At 40.6% G+C, this 23,082-nt stretch overlaps 1 protein-coding gene across 4 annotated transcripts in view; it reads left to right on the top strand.

Moving 5' to 3' along the window:
- SLC16A4 (solute carrier family 16 member 4) overlaps nucleotides 1-23,082 on the top strand; it is a 33,321-nt gene continuing 10,239 nt past the window's right edge. The window contains exons 1-8 of one of the 4 annotated variants that reach the window (XM_008528152.2): nucleotides 1-543; nucleotides 9,848-9,893; nucleotides 11,140-11,258; nucleotides 16,550-16,682; nucleotides 17,384-17,527; nucleotides 17,696-17,857; nucleotides 19,422-19,940; nucleotides 21,925-22,136. In XM_008528152.2, coding sequence (XP_008526374.1) covers nucleotides 11,172-11,258; nucleotides 16,550-16,682; nucleotides 17,384-17,527; nucleotides 17,696-17,857; nucleotides 19,422-19,940; nucleotides 21,925-22,136 — 1,257 coding nt within the window. In that variant the 5' untranslated portion in view covers nucleotides 1-543; nucleotides 9,848-9,893; nucleotides 11,140-11,171. Of the gene's footprint in view, nucleotides 544-5,969; nucleotides 6,054-9,634; nucleotides 9,894-11,139; nucleotides 11,259-16,549; nucleotides 16,683-17,383; nucleotides 17,528-17,695; nucleotides 17,858-19,421; nucleotides 19,941-21,924; nucleotides 22,137-23,082 lie in introns of those variants that run through there. The other 3 variants (XM_070608056.1, XM_070608057.1, XM_070608055.1) reach the window with 3 other exon arrangements.

Below are 23,082 nucleotides of genomic sequence, written 5' to 3' on the forward strand. Positions count from 1 at the left end.
ATCAAATGTTCGTTTTTTCAGTTAACAAATTATAATTTCTTTTAAAAAGGTCCTTGTGCCAAACTCTTCTCTTCTCTTTTAGACACTTCCTGAAGTACATATATTCTCACAGAAGTGTCCGTGGATATTTAAAAGAAATCAAGCATACTTGTACCCCATAATAATAACATAATAGGTAATATCATTAAGTACTTAACATAGGTCAGCAACTCATTTAATTCTCATTAACAACCCTAAATAGTAGGTACTGTTATTTGCCCCATTTTGCATTTGTGTAACCAAGGCTAAGGGATTACTAGAGTCACCATTTGGACTTAAGATTCCAGCTCAGAGCATGTACAGTCATGTGCTGCATAACGACATTGATTGACCACATCTACAACAGTGGTCCCATAAGATTAGAGGCATATAGCCTAGGTGTGCAGTAGACTGTGCCATCTAGCACTCTGATGTTCCCACAACGATGAAATCGTCTGGCAATGCACTTCTCAGAACATATCCTCGTCGTTAAATGATGCAACACTCAGACCACTACAGAAATAGGTATGTGTAAGCCACAAAAATGTCTTCTACCATTTGAAAGTATAGGACGTTATCTTCTCTTCATTGTTTGTAGTTTTCAACAACAGACTGATGCAAAAGCAGTCACAGAAGACTTCATTTTGTTGAATTTGAATGCAACTCCTGTTGCTCTGTAGCAATTTAATATTTGACAGTATTAAAAAGTCTCCAGAATATTATTTATTCAAAAATATCAAGCATCTACAAATATAAGGTGCTATGTGAGGAAACAAAGATTCTGAATAAGACCTGGCTCCAGCCTTTGAGTTTGTACTTTGATAGAAGGGATATGCATGTATGTTTTCACTGTACTTACCAATAACCCAACATATATATATGTTTGTTTCATTATCTGTCTTCCCCACTAGCATAGACGCTTTGAGGGCAGGAGCTTTGTCGTATTCACAGATGTATCCCAAGCACCTAGAGCAGTCCCAGCATTTAGTAGACACTGCCTAAGTACTTGCCAAATAGGTAAATATATGCAGGAGAGTTTTGTGGTATGAACTGGGCCTTTCCAGGCAGGAGGAGGAGCAATGGCAAAGACAGGTCAGAAACCAAAAGGAATATTTATGTAATACTAAATGCTTTAGTTTGGTCAGGGAGGTAGGAGGTGAAAAAGCTGGACATTAGGGCAAATACCTCAAGGAACTGGAATATTGCTTTTTAAGAATCCTAGGCCCTATCCTGTTAACAAATGGAGTTTGGAACAATTGAGATTCGAGGTTGAGCTTTAAGATTAATCTGAGGTACACAGGGCTCATTTTTTCAAGAACTGCTTCCTCTTCTGTACGTATCTGCAATTTGTAGCACAAGTAGTAAGTCAACCTTTAGTGAGTTCTTGCTACATGCTAGACACAGGGTAAGCAATTCACATGCATTTAGCTGATTTAATCCGCTTAGTCTTCTGAGGTATGATCCCCATATTAGAGAGGAAGAAGTAGGCTCAGCAAGATAATTAGCTCAGGATCAAATATGAGGGACAACTGAAAGAACAAATTGGTAGAAGAGGAACAAAAGAGAATGAAGAATTAAAGATCAATTGAATTGTCTAAGTGATAGGAAGAACTGAGTGTCTTAGAAAGAAGCAGTCAACTCGGAAGAATTACAGAGAAGAGAGGATTGGGTTTGACTTTAGATATGTCGAATTTCTGATACGACATCCTGGTGGTAATGCTTAGTAACAAACATGTCCTGGGTGCTCACTGTGTACCAGGCACAGTGCTGAACCTCCCTTCAGGGACCTCCCGTTGCATTTAGGACAAAATCTGAAGTTCTTAGCATGGTCTCCCAAGCCCTGCATGATCCAGCCCCTGCCCACCCTTGTGCCCCATCATGCTACCCTCTGCCTGCACATATCCCCTCTGTCTAGCACAGTGCCTGGCACAGGAGGCACTTGGATCGAATGAAATGAATAAATGAACGTACTTCCTCATTTATTCTTCGTAATAACCTTTGAGGTAGGGTGTAGTGCACCCAATTTTATTGATGAAACGTTAAGACTTGTGCTGGAAAGAGCTCAGGGCTGGAGAAAGTATTTTCTAGTCTGTACAGAGCTGAACTATAGAGCTAAAGTAGGATTGGATGGGGGTTACCCAAGACCACCCCTGAGATGGTTAATTTTATATATCAACTTGACTGGGCCATGGAGTGCCCAGATACTTGGTTAAACATTATTTCTGGGTGTGTGTGCCACGTTTCTGGATGATATTAACATTTGAATCAGTAGATTGAGTAAAGTCGATTGCCTTCCCCAATGTGGATGGGCTTCATCCAATCTGCTGAAGTCCTGAATAGAATAAAAGGCTGAGTAAGAAATAATTCTTTCTCTTTGCCTGTCTTCCAGCTGGGACACCAGTCTTCTGCCTTTGGACTCAGACTTGGACTCAGACTAGAACTATACCATTGGCTTTCTGACTGCAAATCTTAGATTTCTCAGCCTCCATGATCACATGAGCCAATTCCTTATAGTACCATATAGTATCACCATATAGGTACCCTCTCCCTGGAGTTTGCTCAAAATTCTAAACTCCCACAAGGAAAGCAAGTGTTCAGCATAAACCATATTGTTTGTACAAATACTTTAGGCACAGTGATCTACTCATAATTTAGGGAATCATTGGAACCCCCCCGAAATCTTAACTTCTCTGCTGAAAGATTGAATGAGGACAGGGGAAGATTCAGTTAAAAATAAAATCTCTTAATTCTAGATGTTAGTGCTGCATTATACTCTTAAGTCCCTGTGTGCTAAAAATTACAAGCTTTATTTGACAGTGGAATGAGGGTGATAGTAGTGACTTAGGAAATTGTTCTGCATTCTTGCTGAATAGCTTTAGGGACAAGAGTTAGAGAAGTAGAGGTTGAGGGAATTATTTATGTTTTGTTAAAGACTTATAAACTTCATTAAGTTGATTTGATACAGATGCCAAAATGTTAACTAACATCTCAAAAGTGGCTTAAGAACTCTTTGCTCTTGATATTAGGCCTCACCTGATTAATAAGAACCATTTTTTGTTTTGTTTTGTTTTGCTGGGAAAGATTTGCCCTGAGCTAACATCTGTTGCCAATCTTCCTCTTTTTTTTCCCTCCCCAAAGCCCCAGTACATAGTTGTATATTCTAGTTTTAATTCCTTCTAGTTCTTCTGTGTGAGCCACTGTCATAGCATGGCTGCGGACAGATGAGTGGTGTGGTTCTGCACCTGGGAACTGAACCCAGGTCACTGAAGCAGAGCATGCTGAACTTTAACCCTTAGGCCATCAGGGCTGGCTCAATAAGAACCATTTTTAATGAACTAAGTACCAATAGTGGGTCTGTTAATGTGCAGTCACCTTATATATATAGTTAGTCCTCCAGCAAACTTGCAAAATGATATTAGCCACATTTTATAAGTTTGGAAACAGAGAGGGTAACTTGCCCAGAGTCTGCAGGCTTAAAAATGGCAAAGTTAAGATTCTAACCAAGTCTGTATTTTCCACTATGCCTCAAAGCCTATTGTATGAAAGATACGCTTCAAGGTGCTCATCTTTGAGGACTTTGCAGCCCTCCTAGCCTCTATGAATAACTCCTCTTTCTGCCACATTTCAAACCTGACCCCGGTCCTCAGCATCAGAGCTCTCTACCAATATAAAGCCCAGCCTCATCTCATCCTGTGATCAGAATCATAGAGACAGCCGTGCTTTGAAAGAGCAACAAGCACCCACACACAAAAAAATCAGTTCTACAGATGTTTACTAAAAAATGCTTTCTAGAATATGTTACTAACTACAAACAACCCTCTGAAAAGCATTCACCTTCTCTCTTTTGGATGTTTGCCTTCTGCTGAAGGTTTGTTTGATCCTTACCACCAGCATCACATAATTGCATAATCTTTTCCACCATTACACTTATAGAGCATCTTCCCAAACCACTAAGTTGTGGTTCTGCTAGCACTTTAATCAAAAGGTATTATAGAGTTTGGTTTTAAAAGCCTGAGAAGCCCTTTACTCTTTAAAAAGGAACATGCATAAATATGTGCATATTTTCCAGATAAAACAAGAAAAACACACTTTGGCCTAAAATACACTCTAGTTTAAAACTTGGAATGTTGGTGCTGGGGAGATCAAAGGCAATTTCCCATTGACTTTCTTCTTTAATGTGGAGGGTGGAGAAGAGGAAGGAAATGGGATAAGAGAGCTGAATTATCCCAGTAATTTTCTAGGAGACTCAGCCTTAATCATTTCCAAAATGCAATAAGAAAAAAAGTTTCATTAAAATCACAAGTATATACCTTTCATGGAAGGTGTTTGGAGTTACAGCAATCAAGTGTAAAAAAATGCAATTAAAATGGGGCCTGTAACTCCAAATTACCAACCTGAATCTTTAGTCAATACACAAAAGGTCATACAAATAGGCTGAACTTACTGAAGATTGCCATTTGTAGCCCAGGAAATGTACCTCCCAACTCTGGGAGAGTTGTATATTTTCTTCTGTAAAATAAGCATGTCCCGAGGACCTCCTGGAGGAACAGCAGAGGCAAAGGTATCAGGATTCTGGTGCTCCACCCCCTGCCTTAAGCATACTGTTAAAAGAGAAACTGAAGCATATTAAAAATGGTAAGAATTTATTTGGGCAAAAATCAGCTTGAATTGGGCGGCACCAAACCAGAAGTGGTTAGGAGTGCTCCACATACAGGAGCTTGGGGAGAAGCTTTATAGAGAAAAGTGGAAGCAAAGTAAGGAAATTATTGGTCAGCTGTAACTTAAAGCTTAGTTAGCTGTTTGTGATTGGTTATCCTTAGGTTTCAATTTCGTAACCTTGAGGCATTTACAGGCTTAGATTTTGGTTTGCTTATGTAGGCCACTACAGCATAAAGCCAACTCAGTCTAATGGTCTCTTGTTGCTTTAGCCATGTGGCTTGTTTAATTTCTTATATTTGCTACAATACCAGAGGTGCTGATCCAGGTACAGCAGGAGGTACTTGCTATTGCACAGACGACTCCTTGTTCAGCCAACAAGTGATCTAAAGCAATTCTATTATCTAAAAGTGCCTCAGCCAGAAAGCCTAGAGACTTTTGTTATGTGGCTATAGCCTTAGCAGTAGACTCAGTGATAGTTGCCAGAGTTCAGGAGCACTGTCTTCCTGTGCATTAACAGAGAGAGAAGGCAAGTACTGAAAAGACAAAAGGCATAAAGGTTTCACATTAGAAATGAAGATGTTGATCCATGATCTCAGGAGAGCTGTCCACCCTCAAGATGTTGTCTGCTTTAGGGAGGAACCTCCCTAGCCAATTTTAATTTTAGATCTCCAGATGGTGTGCAGTTCCAAGAGTCCGGAGGAGCCCTTTTTAATTGGGAGATGTGGACCCAAGGCTCAAGCCCCTGAAGTTTGGCTGATGACTTGGTATGGTCTGTTCCAAAAAGGTTCAAGGGCAGTCTTTGTTCTTAGTGATTTCATATCAGAAGGCTGGGAGAAAACTGGAAATCTTAGTTTGGAGGGTAGCGAGATATTTGAGAAAACTAGAAGAATTCAGGATCCAGTCTGTTTTACAGGTATATAACAAAACCTCAGAGACAATGAACAAGACTAGAATCTGATATCCACAAAGTTGTGTTATAGTTTTCTACTGAAAGAATTTTTTTTCTCTACAATCACACTCATTTCTCTCAAAGATAATCACAGTAAGACTAATTTGTTTGCAAAATAAGTCTAATCTCATTAAACTTGGCCCAATTATTTACATAGGTGCTGTAAGAATAGTGATTGACTGTACAGTTTCTTGTTAAATCTGCTTGGTGGAACTTTTCTTAAGGAATCTTAAATGGGACTTTTAAAGCCTCTTCAGACTAAGAAGGCAAGTCATGGACTCACCATCAGACTCTGCCAGGAATACTTGTAGATTTGGGTTCATTCCTCTCTTCTCAAGGTCCCCAAGATATCCTGAGGTTCCTGGGCCTGCCGAGAAGTAACCTTCATTACTCACCTAGTAAGGATGTTGGGAACTCTATAAACAAGGTACTAGACCAGTTTTTCCAAGGGCCTTTATTGGCTCCATAAAGTCAACCTTATTTCCTTAAAACTGTCTAGCCATATGTGATTTTATGCATATTTGCATATTCTCAAATATGACGTTCTAGTCAAAGCCTTGGTAATATAACCAACATTTCCAATTGTGTCCTGTTTAAGAGTAGATTCTTATTGAGTTTATGCAAATAACTATATTGTCATGAAAATAAGAATACTCAACAAATTTCTGAATTTCAAAGGTACCAGGTAGGGAGAAAAAGTAAGTGTTCCAATTCTGTTTACAAAGATATACTATACCAAATTGCTTTAAATCATAAATTGCTTCAGAAAAAGATTTCCTTAAATCTAGAAAATGAAACATTGAGGAACCAGCAATGTTTCAAAGTAATGTTTCAAAGAAAAGTTGTAAAAAAATTATAATCATCCTCATTAGTTCATTTAATCTCATGTTATTAATTCTTGTTCTGCTTGAATCCAGTTTTTCTATTAAATCTGGAAATTCTTACCCAGTTCAGTTTTATGATCTTAAAGTTATCAGAAACCTGTATTCTAGGGTATTTGTCAGAGTCCTTTCCATTACTCTCTGAAGATGAAGCACTTTTACAAAAGCATCAGAATAAAACAACTACTGTCTGTAAATGACAAAAAGACTTTAATAAAAATATCCTTCACACCTTTCCTTATCAAAAAAACACATTCTACTTTCCTTACCTACTTTTCATACACAGTTGTTTCTTTCACCCTTATATTTCTAAGTAGTATTAATTCTATATAATGATTAGAATTCTTAACCTTTAGAATCCTTAATTTCTAGTGAAAACTAAGAAGTAAGCAATTATGGACTGTTACACTGGTGTTCTGTGGATTGGCACATTTAGAAATACCTTTTATAATTTCTAGAAGTATATTTTTCTTCAGTAAATTTTTCAATGTGACATAAAACACATTTACCAATAGACCCAAATGTCTTTAGTTTTTCTGTAATAAGAAGCCAAAAGTAGATAAACGTATCAAATAATTAATGTTTCATTATTTTATCTTATTTGGAAGTGACCTAGATATTCAATAAATATCCAGCACTTAACTTAGTATAATTTTTCCCTAATTTCCAAGTAGCCTCCCCCCCCCTTTTTTTTTGTTCTTCTGATAAGAACTACCTCCCTGAAGTTTGCATTTCAAAGAAAAAGCTCCCAGTTCCAGAAAACACTGGGTAGAACATTCACATCTCAAAGGCACAGAGAAAGGATGTAAGATCCACCCAGGAGGACTCTTATTCCCTAAATCCAGATGTTTTACAATATCTGCAAGCCTTTTCAGATGAATAGGGGAGTTTGGGAGTTGGTAAATAAAAGAGATGGGCTTTGAATTGTTTCTAGAGCTGCATTTACATTCTGTCAAGATTCTATTTGTAACATAAATACAGTTTTTAATTCCTCAACCTGAATGATATCAAGAGGCTGACTCTCTCACTCAACTACACGATCTTCAGTTCCCTTCTTTATATAAAGGAGATTTCCTATGTTCTATATTTAGAACTGTGTGTCTTTGTGATTTAGTAAATCTTTCACAGTGGCTTCAGAATGTTTCTCTTTCCCTCTGGGTACATAGTTTCATTTCAGCTTAGAGAAGGCCTTAGAAAGAGTTCCTCTGAGGCTCTGAATATCAGCTGCCAATTTGGCCAACTTCTGACCATAGAGCTCACTAAATAAATCCTTTCAAATATCTTATTAACAGGTTTTAGGTGGGACAAACAGTAAATATTCCTGGCAGTATTGAACAACCTTTTCTTTTCTTTTTCTTTTCAACCAAAGATATCCCTAACAAATGACTCAAAACCAGTAGCCTTTTATGGCTTAACCATGGATGCAAGAGGCATCCCCAAGAGGGTGCAAAAGAACCACAGCCATTTCCAAAGATAACAAAAGAAAGAAAGACTTGGACAATTCCCCTGATAGCTGGCAACAGTTGGTAGGACACTAGCCACAAATGAGGTGCAACCCACATTTCTGTCCAGTCACATTTTTGGAGCCCCCAACCTGACAGCTGATCTGCCTGTACCTAAAGAACTGACAACCTGAGTGCCCCAACAGACAGAAAGCCAAGCCAAGTTCTCAGGACACAAAGCAAGACAAATGAGAAAGAAACAGCTGTCACTGGGAGAGAAAGGATGGATAACCAGTGGATACCCAAATGCAAATTCATGAGCCCCAATTCAAAGATCTAATTCTTACAAATGGTTTTCTCCTGCCAATCCAAATTTGGAAAGGAAGAGACAACGTGAAATTTTACCTTCCTCTCTCAACCAGGCACCATAGATAGAGACCCAGGAGAGCTGACTTTGGTAAAAATTTTCACCCTTTGTGAGCTTCTGCCAGTTTTCTCAGGATCCCATCTGTAGGTTCTGGAGTGAGTGGAGTGTCCCAGCAGGTCTCATCCTGGTCACCAGAAACTGGAGAGGAGGAAAAATAATTTTCCCTCTATCCTTTACAGTAAGCGCTTGGCTGAGACTCCTTTTTCTCTAGGACACCTCATAAATGGATAAACTTACCTAGGTTAAAAGTTCTCCACTGTGACCACTGTAATTTAAGATTAACTTTGGTAAGGTTAACTTACTTGTTCAGCCTTAAAACAAAATTTTATTCACCTGAGCCCTCACACTGGCCCCAGTCCAGTTTAAGTTGGACCCAGTCTGATTCCAACTGGTTTCTGGATCCAGTCTGGAAAAAGAAATGCTCGAATAAAGTCTGAAAGTTCATAATGCAAAACCTATGGAGCTAGGATCCAAGAAGGATTACCCAAGACCTTCAGAGGCAGCGAGAAAGCAGCAAGCTCAATGAACTCAGCGGGTACCTACATCTGGTTGCTCATTCTTCCTGGGAGTCGTCAGGGGTCTCCCTCCTTTGTTCCCTCTTCTGACACCAGAACTATTAACACGTAAACTGAGGCATATTAAAAATTTTTTTTTTTATTTTTTTTATTTTTTCCTTTTTCTCCCCAAAGCCCCCCGGTACATAGTTGTGTATTCTTCGTTGTGGGTCCTTCTAGTTGTGGCATGTGGGACGCTGCCTCAGCGTGGTCTGACGAGCAGTGCCATGTCCGCGCCCAGGATCCGAACCAACGAAACACTGGGCCGCCTGCAGCGGAGCGCGCGAACTTAACCACTCGGCCACGGGGCCAGCCCCAGCATATTAAAAATTTTAAGAGTTTCTCTGAGCAAACATCGATTCAAATTGGGCAGTGGCAAACCGGAAGTGGTTAGGTGCCCTCCATCAACAGGCACTCAGGGAGAGACTCATATAGAGAAAAGGCAGAGGCAAAGCTAGGAAATTATTAATTGGCTGTATCTTAGAGCCTAAGTTTGTGATTGGTTGTCTTTGGGTTTTGGATTTCATAACCTTGTGAGCTTTATAGGCTTAGATTTTGGTTTGCTTACATAGGCCACCATGGCATTAGAGCCACCTCAGTCTAATGGCCTCCTTGTTAATTAATTTAACAATAGTTACCAAGAGGATTTTCTACTTGGTTTACTCCACTTGCTTTTGAGCCTGTGGTGAAAAAGTCTACCTTCTGAGTTAGTGTGGGTGGAGAGGGCCTAGGATGATGTCAAATCACAGTCTTGCCTCCTCCCCTCAGGAAGTAAAGTCCACTGGCAGGAATGCCTAAATTGGCTCTAACCTTCCCAGCTCTTACAATGCTTGCTTGTTTTCACAGTACAGCAGAAGGAAACACCTTGGAAAAAGAGTAACATTCTAGAAAATTGTACGATTTATTTTTCTTTCCAGATTCCCTCATCTGTGTAGGATTCCTTTGCTGAACACCACATCAAAGGTAAGATGAAAACGGGATTGTGTGTTGGGGTTGATTTTCTATAACGTTTTGAATGACCGGCATCTCTCCCCCCATGGCATGCTCACCAGACGGCCATTCCACAGGCCCTGCCAGCAATTTCTCCTTTCCAGTAAAATACAGCCTGCCTCCCAACCTGACAGTGGGAAATAAAGAATGCTGTACCCCTTTCTCAGAACATTCACATTTGCTTTTTGCTATTTCTCTTCATATATATATATATATATATATTTTTTTTTTTTTTTTTTACTGAGCCATTTGTGAGAAGGCAGCAGACTGTAACTCCTGGATACTTTTTAGTATATATGTCCTAAGAACAAGAACGTTCTCCTACAGAACCACAAGACTACCATCACATCCAAGAGATTTAACCTTGTCTACTATACAGTCTATATTCAAATTTCTGCAACTGACCTCCCAAAATGTCCTTTACAACTTTATTTCTGGTCCTGGAACAGTCATTGCATTTTGTTTTCATGTCTGTCTAGTCCCTTAGAATATTTTCATTTTAGCAAGTGCTTTGTAAAGGGAATTCCTAAACCCATGGCTCCCTGGCTCCTGCTCCCTTTTTTATTTTTCTGAAGTCAAGAGCTCACCCAGAGGACCAGAGGGAGGCACAGCTTCCCCTACCATTTGGCTTACAGGCCTGGGAGGAGGACACAGAGGACGGCGCTCGGAGCAGCCACCCCACAATCAGTGAGGTCAGGCTTTGCAGCTAAGTCCTTTGTAATTCCTGCCTTAAATAAACTGAGTGGTCACCTTTTAGATGCCATTCAAACTGGTGGAAGAGAGATTTCTTCGGTAGCTTTGATGTTCCTCAAATCACAGCCTTTCATTAGCTTTTCCTCATCTATCCCATGGTTCTGCTTAGACCATGATTATGGAGTACACAGAGCTAAGGGGGACATTATGGTGAGGCAGCCCTTGTAACGAAGGGCACACTCCAAGAGAACTGGCAAAGCCATGTGACTTGCCAGGTGAGGCCAGGCAGCAGGCCTCCAAAAAAATCCCAAAGATGGTACAAAGCTCTGCTTGCCTTTTTGAGGTTGAGATCAGAGAGTCTATAAACAACTTACAAACAAGAAGAAATCATCTATTTTTAATAGAGTGGGCTAAAAACAACCCCAAAAAATACAGTACAAGTGGCTTTACACTACAGAGAAAAAAGTTTAAAAGTTTAGATCAGTTTCTTGTCAACTGAACCAACTCTATCTTGGATTTGTCATAGGGATCTTCCGCATTTAAAGCAGGCGACGTATCATGCTGAAGAGGGAAGAGAAGGTCCGACTTTACACTAAAACCCCAGATGGAGGTTGGGGATGGATGGTTGTATTTCATTTCTTCCTGGTAAGAATTTACTTTTCTCTTTCCTACTGCCTGAAAAAGGGCTCTCTGGAGAAAGGCTCAGAGCAGCCTAACAAGATCACTTATGAAATCCTTAGCATCTGAGCAAGGCCAGGAACTGCCCATAGCTGCTAAAGCCAGCAGCCTGCACTGAACCCAGGAGAAAGTTGAAAACGTCCCCCTTGAGTGACAGCAGGAGCATTCCCATCCATTTTCCTCCTTCTCCTCCCTACCATCCCTTAAGCCTGCCGAGTGATCCAGTCACTATTGGCAGCTCTGCCCTGGCTGCATGACAATTAGGATTTGGAGGCAATCATACCTTTAACCATCCCAGAAGTGGCACTGGGAAGTGCTAAAAAGTGCTTTAGGGGTGGGTTCCCCAGCTCAGCCCAGCATATACAGAGCACTGCTGCCAGCAACCTCATTCTCTCGTAGAAGACGGGGCCATTTCCTTTATTCTGCCTGCTGTCCACTTCCCAACCCATCCCTACCAACCATAACTTATGCAAGAATTAGGCCCAATGCATATTTCTGATATGTCTGGAAAAGGAGAGAAGGATGTGGATTCTGAAACTGGAGCCTGATTTTTCTCTTTCATCCCTAAGCAACTGGACTAGGCACTCTGGTTTTTAATTTCTTTCCCTCATCCTCCCAGAAGCTCTTGAGGTTCGTATGTAAGATAGTGGTGATCTGAGTCACCAGCATGGCCATTCTAGGATACTAGTGAATCCCATCACAGCTATGCTGCAACAACCCTGCACAGAGTGGCACCAGCTCCACAATTCCTCTTAAGAGTTCCCATGTAAGTTCTGTTAACATTGAGGTGTACTCACAGACACCCTTTCTGCCTGATCCTCCTCCCCTGCCCAGTCCTACAGTAGGAAGCTCAAGGGGAGGGGAGTGCAGGTCCTGGGGACTACTAGTAATCCTGTAGTCCACCACGTGGATAACTAAGAACTCTATAAACAGACGATGGGAAAACATCATGCCTCCTCCCCAGTGACAGAGAAGGGGAAAGTAGGGGCAGAGATCCTCAGCTAGGATTTATGTAAGGCAGAACTCCTAACCAGAGGACTGTTTGTTAAACATTAGCTTCATTACCAAAGAATGTGGAACCTTTTTTTATTTTCTCCCAGAAATGTTACTAATAAGGAAACTAAGAATGCTCTAAGTCTGAGAACACTTCCTGTGGCTGGGCTGCCTCCTCAAATCGTAGGCTTTGCAGAACTGGCATTGCTGGTGAGGATCTTGTGTTCTCCCACCTTTTCCCTAATAACCACCCTAATTTTCCTATATTATCCTCTGAGGATAGGAAGTTACTTGACCAATTTATTTGCTGGTAAGACAAACTGCCTAATAACCAGATTAATAAACAATGTCCCACTTTTTTGGGTGTGATGCTGCTTGTAAGAGCATAAAAAATATCATGGTCCTCAAAGTGTTAACTATTAATTCAGGGGCTAATCTCTCACAGTGGTTATATGGATACATAGAAGACTACGTATGCTTTTGTGTCTGCATAGTTACAAGTACACTTTTCTACAATAAATGAACTTCTGAAAAGGGGACTGAAAAATCCAATAACTAAATGTTCTTCAGGAGCTCCTTACTTTCAAAAAAAGGCCTCATTATAATGAACTTACCATACTTTATAACTATATATTTGTATGACTGTTTTCTGTATTCAGTGTCTCACTGGACTGACTGCTCCCTGAGGGCAGGGACCATGTCTGTTTCTCACCACTGTGTGCTCAGTGCTGAGCCCAGGCCCCAGCACACAGCCTGACGCACTGTAGGCACTCAATAAATTCCTGTTGATGGATGGAAGGATGGATGGATGAACTGACCGGATATACTTATGTATAAATAAATAAGGAAGGTAGTAAATGATGAAATTGGAGAGAGGAGCAGGGAGGGATCTTGTATGACATGTCAAGAACACTGGTTTTTATATTGAGGCTATGAGGAGCTAATGAAAAAAAGCAAGCAGGGAGCAAAGGGATCAGATTTCTATTTCAGGAAAACAGCTTTGGTTGCAGGGTGAATAATGGATTGGTAGGGGATAGGCCTGGAAGCAGAGTGATCCATTGGAGGGATGTTGCAATTATCCCAGTGAGAAAACAGTAAGGCCCTAAATTAAGGCAGTAATGATGGAGATGGAGAGAAAATACAGATCTGAGTGATAGCGAGGAGACAGACCTGTAAGACTTGGAGAGTGACTGGATGTCAGGAAGAGGGGAAGTCAAGGAGTCCTGGGTTGTTGGTTTGGATCACTTGGAGGATGATGAATGCCAGTCACTGAGCTGGAAGACATAGGAAGAAGGGGAGAAAATCTTAAGATGACTTGGATGGTTTAATTTTGGACACTGAGTCTGAGGGGCTTGTGACATAACCAATCATGCGTCCAGCACAGTCTGTGTGCATCTGGAGCACAGGATCTGCATATTGAAACGTGTGAGTCATCAGCATACACAGTGGTCTGAACTCTAGGGCAAGGTGGGTAAAATCACCAGGGAAAGAAGAGCGCCTAGGACAGACCCTGGGGAAAATCTATGTCTAGGGGACTAGGGGAGAGCAGGCCCATAGAGGAAACTGAGAAGCAGTCAGAAAAGTGACAATCCAGAAATGTAGTGTCACAGAAGCTAAGGCAGAAATGCCCAGGAGAAAGTGATGAGCAGGTACTGCTGAGGTCAGATATGAGAGAAATGACAATGGGCTATTAGTTTAGCAACAAGGAAGTCTCTGATAACCTTGATAAGAGCTGGTACGGTGGAGTGGTGGGATGAGAGAGTGGAGATAACCTAATAGACTATTCTTTAAAGAAGTCTGTCTGTCAATGTCAGGAAGAACTAGGGTGATACTAGACAGAGCCCTAGGGTAGAAGAAAGTTGTTTATTATTAAACAATAATTTCTGACAAAGCCTGATGTTCGGTATTCAAAAGGGGCCACTGAGGCTGATCCAGCCCCCTTTCCTTAGACAATATTCTAATTAAAATGATCTGGTGAGGGAGCTCTTGTGGGATGAGGGAGGAGGGAGGAGAGGCATACTCTTAAATATAAAAAGGAAATGAGGGGGCTGGAGAATTTCTAGGGGCTTTTATTTTGGGGTGAGCCCATTTATAATGTCTATGTGGACTCTGGGACAGGACTGAAACCCACCAACCTTGGTCCAAAGCATGAGATGTAGTAGTATAATATAGATTTATCTGTTCTGCTGAGTTAACTAAAAGAAAATCCAGACCTTGCAAAAAAGAATTTTAATATGAGTCAAAGCAGAAACAAAGTTGGAAGTTAAGGGAGGGAGGCAGCATAGATGCAAAGGCTGTGTCCCTGGCCTTCTTGATATACACAGCGGAAGACACAGACCCAGTGACTAGAGACAAGTCACATCCATTCACTGCTGCTATGCCCAGACATCAAGGACAGACCCAAGAAAAAAGTTTCTGAATTGGGGGGACCAGTAGCTAGCCAAATTCAGGTAGCTAAGAACGTAGAGGTCAGCAAGCAAGGAACTCATGCCCACAGAAAAAACGGAAGGGTTTTTTTAGACTGATGCCTCATTATAGTGTTCCTCCTCACCACCTCCAACTTTTGCAACCTCAGAGCATCACTACTGATTCTTAATCCCTTACTCCAGACAAAAAATACTAGTCTCAAAATAAGTGCCTGTCTACGGGGATGGGGGGGGAAGGTCTTGATTCTTTAGTAGGTAGGGGCTGAAGAAAGGAGGCACCTAAGAGGAGGCAGGTCTCTGACTTGGGTGAGTGGGTGGATGGTACCAATCAAAAGAGAAATGAAGAGTAGATGTGGGATAAGGGAAAGATGAGTTTAGTTTTGGATAGTTGAGCTGAGTTAGAAAGATATGGTACAGTTATATAAATGAGTCTGAATTTCTTAGGAAAGCAGAATGGTTACACAAGTTAACAAAATTATAGTTAATAGTTTGAGTATTAAGTGCTAAGTATTAAGTACTTTACCAGTTTTCTCAATCTTCACAGTCCTATGAGATAGATAACATTTACTTCATCTCCACTTTACAAAAGAGGAAACTTAACTTCTGCAAAGTAGTTTGCCCAAGGTCACACCCGTAGTAAGAAGCGAAGCCAGGATTCAGGCCAAGGCAGGGTGACTGCAGAACAGTCTGCAAACTACTACACCATGAGTACAAGAGTGGTAATTAAAACCTAGAGAGTGAATGTTGTCTATGGAGCAGGTATAAAGTGAAATGAGTGCAGAACCAGAGGGGGAAACTATTTACCAGGTAGAGAGAGAAAGTGGAGTCAGTGAAAGGGAACCCAGGGTTCTGTGGTTCATGAGAAGCAATGCATGGTGGCCAGATTGAAAGTAGAGAAAGCGGCCGTGAAAAACCAAGGGCGCTGAAAAAAGGAAAGGAAAAGCTAGGAAGGCCCTGAAGACAGCACACACAGCTCTTGGGCTTTGAGAGGGACTGCAGACTCTGGCTGGTTCCCCTTCGAGCTCCCGCTCCTGACCCCTGCACACGATAGTTTGGCTGGTAAGCAAAAAGGGAGAGGAGGAGGAATGGCTCTTCACTGCCCCCAAGCCAATCAGGATTCCAAGAAACAAATGTTAACACTCTATAGAAGGGAAACCTGACCTCAAAAGTAGTTCTCCTAGTGGAAGGGAGGAGGATAGTGTGGACAAGGAGTTAGGGGGGACAAAAGAAACGGATGGGGCACACTGACCCAACTGCAAGGTGACCACGCATCCTGGCTTACCCTTGCTGTCCTGCTATAAATTACTAGCATTCCCTTTCACTCTCAAATGTTTCAGTTTAGATGATAAACTACATGGTCACCCTATTTGTATACCAAGTGAGGGAGGATACTCAGCTCAAGAGCAGTTAAAGCAAAGCTAACCTAGGAAGTGATATGAAGACTTCTTCATCTTTTAGACCAATGAGCCTCTCACAAAGGTAACTGGAATTAGCTGTCTTTAACAGAAGCTATTCTAACAGGACAGTAGAGTACTGGTTGGTCTGGAATCTGTCTGGATTCAAATCTCAGCTGCAGCACCCCCATCTTGAGCAACTTTTAATCTAAACCTCAATTTCCTGATCTCTAATACAATAGTGATCCATAACCTTGTAATGAGGATTAAATGAGCTGCTTAGATGCTCTAACGGGATGATCGCCCCATAATATATAACAAAGAGCCACCAAATGAACTGGTAAATACTGGTGAGCCAGGGGAATCATAACCTTGAGCAGCTGTACCCTCCTCTGTATGGCTCACTCGCCACCTGACTTGGACTCTCTGGTCTGCTTTGATTTAGGTAAATGTGTTTGTGATGGGGATGACCAAGACTTTTGCAATTTTCTTTGTGGTTTTTCAAGAAGAATTTGAAGGCACCTCAGAGCAAATTGGCTGGATTGGATCCATCATGTCATCACTTCGTTTTTTTGGAGGTATAAACCCAGCAATAAGTTCGCTGTCCAAAGACCACAAAGGGCAATTCCAAGAAGACTCATCTTTCAGTCATTCAAGACTGAAGCGTTGCTAAAACTTAGGTTCATTTATTAATATGTAAAGCTGAGAAAAGTAAGGACTTGTAGTGTTTAGCCTCCACTTGGCAAAACTGGAAAAATTAGGGTTCAGAGTTGAGGAATCCAAATATTTAATTCCATGATTCAATTTTTCATGCCTTGTTTCTTTCCACAGTGCCTCTCAACTGGAAAGTCATACCATGACGTTTTGATCTGATTATCTAAAAGTACACTCAAAACTTCCTTTAGTTCCCTTTGGAGCTATCACATGGTGGAGGAGTAGATTAATGGTCAAACCTTGTTCTAGTCATAGGTCACTAGATGCAATCTCATTTTGTGGAGGTTTTAGAATGCATTTTCAATAAGCTTCCCCTCCAAGCCTACTTATTTACAATACTCTTTTCTTAAAAAAGAAAAAAAAGCAAAAACCAACTCTTTTTCCAAAAACTGATAGTGTGGGACTGAGAATATTAAGAAACCCAACAGAGATCTTTTTGAAGGATACACAATACTCCAAAGTAGAGTCATCTTGTTTTCCTTCAGCTGCTCGTATAAATTGCACTTCAGAAGATGAGGTGCCAGAGCACATTTACCTAGTATTTGCTTTTCTTTCCTTTCCCAAGGTCCCCTGGTTGCCATTATGTCTGACATAATTGGAGAGAAAAGTGCCTCCCATCTTGGGGCTTTCCTTGTTTTTGGTGGATATCTGCTCAGCAGCCAGGCTACAAGCATTCCCTTTCTTTGTGTGACTATGGGACTTTTACCTGGTGAGTCCATTGTAAAAATAAGACTATAAAAGACGGAACTAGCAACCTTCCTTTTTACTGGTCATGGTTCCAAAAGGCCTGTTATATCATCTCAGGTCCAGGAGAATATCTACCTGGTACCAAGCCACTTCAGGTGAGTGATTCCAAGGTATTTGTTTTTCTTTTTAGGTTTGGGTTCCGCTTTCCTATACCAAGTAGCTGCAGTGGTAACTACCAAATACTTCAAAAGACGATTAGCTCTTTCTACAGCTATTGCCCGTTCTGGGATGGGACTGACGTTTCTGTTAGCACCTTTTACGAAAGTCCTGATGGATCTGTATGACTGGACAGGTGAGTCATTCTAAGTTTATGAACCGTCAACTCTGCAAGATTGAATTTTCATCTTTCTCCGTCTGATGACTAGAAGTGAAGACATTTTGAGCTAGAGGAAATGAGCATGATTTCTACAGGAAACATGCTCTTCTTCCTTGGAGAATACATAGCAGAAGAGATGGTGAACTACTGGCAGGTTTTGCCAGCCCACACAGACAACTCAGAGCTCACCACAGGGTTCCTGTCTGAGGGGATGGAGGGCACGCTGCGGCTGGGGTGACACCTTGCAGGGAAAGCAAGGTGTCACTCTTGAGGGAATGAGGATTCTCCCCTCCTCCCCTTCCACAACCAAAGCATTCTCTTTTCACACTGTCCCTTTAAGAAAAAAATCTGCATTAAAAAAAAAAAAATCCCTCCTCGGACCAGGCTGTGGCACCAAGTGGTTAAGGTTCAGAGTGCTCTTCTACCTCCGAGGCCCTGCAGGTTCAGATCCAGAGCACAGACCTACTCCACTCATCAGCCATGCTGTGGAGGCATCCCACATAGAAAAGAGAGGAAGACTGGCAAGATGTCAGCTCAGAGCTAATCTTCCTCAAGCAAAAATAAATAAAATAAAAATGCCTCCTCAATCCAACTCACTAAAATAAACAAAAGCATGGGTAAAAAGAGGATTATGCGTTATGCTCCTCAATACTTAACCTTTTATATACTGTCAACTATAAATTTTCACAAATGAATAAAAACCATTCACTCCACAATTTTCTTTGTACCTGAGATAAAATATTTGGATTAAAATAATCTTAAATTACTGGGAAAATATATGTATATGTACATATATACAAATATATATAAGCCTATTTCTACCTACAGAGCAATTTTGTTGAATCTCTACTTTCCTAAGTAAAAAACTACCAGTAGTCTCATGGAGAACAGGACCAGTTGACAAATCCTTAAGACAGGATAGAAGAACCTCCAGCCAGTTCTCTCTCTAGAAGCAACATACACACATCACAGCTTTGGTAAGGCCATGCTGAATCAAGCAACTACTCACCTGCAAAGGCAAGACTGGCATGTCTTCTTTCAAGGAAATTAAAAATGTAAAGAGATGAAAGGCTGTCCCCTCTTCTAAGTCAGTTCCCAAATGATCCCATCATCTAATTCTGTATTTTCTGTAGCTAAATCTACACTCTCACTTCAGGATATTTAAAATCTCTATTTAAAAACACACTGTAATTTTCTAAGATTTAAAATATACTCCATGCCTCCCCCCGACCCCGCCACCCAAACCTTATTCTTTCTTCCATTACCACAAACAACACGCTCTCTCCTTCCATATCATCTATTGGTGCAGCTTTCTGGTCTTCTACCTCCAAAGAACACCCTGATTTCACAAGGATACAGCGATGTGTATGGCTAACAATTAAGTCAGCAGATTTAAAATACTTTCAGTAAGTAGTGTTTTCAGGAATTATTGCACTATGACTTAATATTTAGTAGTGGGGCCTCTTCTGAGCCTAAGAACAGAGTATTGTGAAATGAGAGTGGTAAATTTTTAACTTCTCAATTTTTCTCTCCTATTTAGGTGCCCTTATATTATTTGGAGCTATCACATTGAATTTGGTGCCTTCTAGTATGCTCTTAACACCCATCCAGATCAAAAGTGAGAGCAATTCTGATATTAAAGATAAAGGGAACAGTTTGCCTGCAAGTGGTCCAGAGGCAGGGTGTGGGCCAGAAACAGCATCCTGCCGTGAGATACAAGAGTCTACCACGAGGGACAGCACTGTGCAGAAGGCTGGACAACCCAGCACAACATTAACGGTTTCACAAAGTCAAAACAAAGAGGTCAACAATGGGCCCGAGAGAAACAGACTGTTCCTAATAACTAAGGAAGAAAGTCACAAGAAAAAGGCTATGTCATGGAGCTGTAAACAAAAATTCTTTGATATTTCTCTTTTTAAGAATCCTTTCTTTTCCATATTTACTTGGACTTTTCTCCTCAGTCAGTTGGCATATTTTATCCCTACCTTTCACCTGGTAGCCAGAGCCAAAACACTGGGGATTGACATGATGGATGCCTCCTACCTCATTTCTGTAGCTGGTAAGAAAGCCTACTTCAACCTCACACTCAAAGGAAAAATGAACTTAGTTTTACAAAAATGTATCAAATTTTATTTAAAAGCTGAAGAAAGACAATTCTTTAAAAAAGGAGTTGTGAAGGACCAGGAAAAGTAAGATTTTCAAGGCTGGTGAGAGCACCAGCCATTTCCCCCAACAGATCTGTCACTGCACCTTGCACACCGGATCTCCCTACCAGACAGTGAACTTCCAAACCAAGTCTTATTCATTTTCATAAGTCAGTGTCTGTCTGACACAGCAGACATTAAGTATTTGTTGGAAAATACTAAATCTTAAAAAGCTGATGCTCAGTGGCAATAGCCACTCCAGGAGACAAAAAAATCCTAGGTAGACAGCATAGTGCAGTGGCTGAAAGGATTGGTTCTGCAGCTAGACTTCCTAGGTTCAAGTTTTTGCTCTGTATTTCCTAGCTGTGTGACCTTGGGCAAGTTACTTGCCTTCTCTGTGCCTCAGTTTCCTCATCTGTAATAGAGATAATAGTACCTACCCTTATAAGGCTATCGGGATTAAACAAGTAATGCATGTACAATTTAGATTAGTGCCTGGACTATCATAAGCATTCAATAATATTCTATTAATATTTGTAGCTAAGTATTTCCCCCCTTAAATGCATAGTAAGACAGGTAAGTATGCATGTTAAGGCTAGGCACTAATGGATTGGCTGATATTTAACTAGAAATTAAATATTTAAATTAGTATGTAAGTTAAAAATAAAAAGAACCATTTTAGTTATTTATAAAAATGTATGGAAACAGAATGCTTCATCCAGAAGCTATGGGTTCTCTCAGCTGACCAAATAGGGAGCCTTAAAAAACTGAAAAGGGATGAAATGGAACTGGTTTGCTCTAATTATCTAGAAATCTTTTCTCTTGCTAATTTCTTGAAAAGACTATTTACCAAGTGCTTACAAAACTGACTGTACCCTATTTCCAATTGCAAAGATATTCTGCTTCAGTCAAATAAAGCTTGTGTATACAAGAAAAAGCTACAGAGCTAAACTAACTGTTTTCACTAAAATGTCCGGTAATATCAATTTAGATGAGATTAGGGCTATACGAGTGGACCAAAGAACGTAGCATAAAGCCTCAAGATGTAGCCCGGGAAGTAACTGTAAAAATAGATATAGAAATGGTGGTATGCCTTTTTCATTCCCCTTTTTGTTTGTGGAGCAATTTATGTTTGAACTATAGGAAGGATTTGAAGTACAAAGCAACTGCAGCTCATGCTTCTCTTGGTAAAAATCTTTCTTTCAGTATTTAACTGCTACATTAGCTTATAATAGGATAAAGGATACAAATGTTCTGTTGTCATAAAACTGAGTGAAAAATGTGGTTCTTAAATCTTATTTAGGTTACACCATAGCTCCAATGTTCAAAATATGACTGCTCATTACCAGACTTCCTACACATTTTCAAGTTAAGCATAATAACCTTTCAAGGACTTAATTACCAAAATCTCATATGCAATTACAAGAAAGAGTCCCAATAGCTATTTTTTTTTCAACATAAAACTTTATTATTTACACTCCAATCTTCCACTGTATGACCTCCCCAGGACACTGACCTGAGGTCTACAGTCTTTTAGAAATCTTACTTTCTCACCTGCAGGACCTCTTTGAGGAAGCCTCCTGAGCCCCGGGTCCTCTGTAACCAGGCATTCCCAGTTTGGTGCCATGAGCTTTCCAAACACAGTCAGAAAAACACCTAATGGGTCTTCTTACCCAACTATGGAGGAGCTTTTTTTGGTATTTTATTAGGTGTGTTTGGAATATATAAGTAAATGATAGAATCTATTGACAGACAAATGAAATCACTTTTTTCTCCTATGTCCTAGCCTCTGGATGAAGTCATATTACTTAGGAAAAGATGCCTTATGCATTTACATTTTTCAAAAGGGCTAGGAAAATGGAATTAGGATTTCATAAGACCTTTTCAATACTGTTCCAGGTATCACTGAGACAGTCAGTCAGATTATCTCTGGATGGGTTGCTGATCAAAACTGGATGAAGAAGTATCATTACCACAAGTCTTACCTCATCCTCTGCGGCATCACTAACCTGCTTGCTCCTTTAGCCACCACATTTCCACTACTTATGACCTATACCATCTTCTTTGCCATTTTCTCTGGTGGTTACCTGGCATTGATACTTCCTGTACTGGTGAGTAGACACACTCATTAACATTGTGAAACAATTGAGTAAAAGCAAGTATTAATAATCATCTCCCCCAAAAGAAGACATATTTTGTATTAATTTTATAATTTAAAAAAATCATACCCAAGGCCTCAGAAACCCTGTAGCTATATCCTGTCCAGTTATTCATCTTACCTTGGGGGGAGGGATGATGAGAGGACTATCCACATGGGACAGGAAAGAAATGAAAGCAAGAAAGGGATCAGCAGGATTCCACTCTGCTTCTCAGTTTCCTAGGTTAGGCTGTGTTCACTTCTTTCCTTCAGCTCCAGAAATTTCTTTGGCTCCTTCTACAACACCATCTTGAAGAGTTCCCTGAGAGAAAAAGGGGCTTCCTGACCAGTGTGGCTTCTCTCTTAAGAAGTTCCACGTACTTTAATAAGGACATTGTTTTTTTAACTCTCCCTTTTTACCCCAAATTGGCTTAAAGTCCTGGACTCAAATGGAACTGAAATACTTTAGATACTTCTGGATTCTTCTTGTAACCCCATGGGTTCTTCTTAGAACTAGGTCCCCAATGTACTAGAACAGAATCCCTGGGAAACTTCTGGTCTGATATCAATATTAGCATAAGTGCTACAGGTTATTATATGAGGCTTAGGGAAAAACCAAATTTTCTAAAGTTGAAATCAGCTCTTTGTGATGTCTTACCTTGGGGGGAGGGATGATGAGAGGACTATCTACATGGGACAGGAAAGAAATGAAAGCAAGAAAGGGATCAGCAGGATTCCACTCTGCTTCTCAGTTTCCTAGGTTAGGCTGCGTCCTCAGCCATAGGTGGATTCAAGAATACCACTGTCAGGTCAGACTGTAAATACCATTGCCTAATAGAGAAGAGCAGTGAGGTTCAGGGAAAAAATAGTACCCCTGAATCATCTAAAAGATCAAAACAAAACAAAAACCAATGTTCCTT

The sequence above is a fragment of the Equus przewalskii genome, unplaced genomic scaffold (genome assembly GCF_037783145.1).
Source record: "Equus przewalskii isolate Varuska unplaced genomic scaffold, EquPr2 ChrUn-13, whole genome shotgun sequence".
Lineage (NCBI taxonomy): Eukaryota > Metazoa > Chordata > Mammalia > Perissodactyla > Equidae > Equus > Equus przewalskii.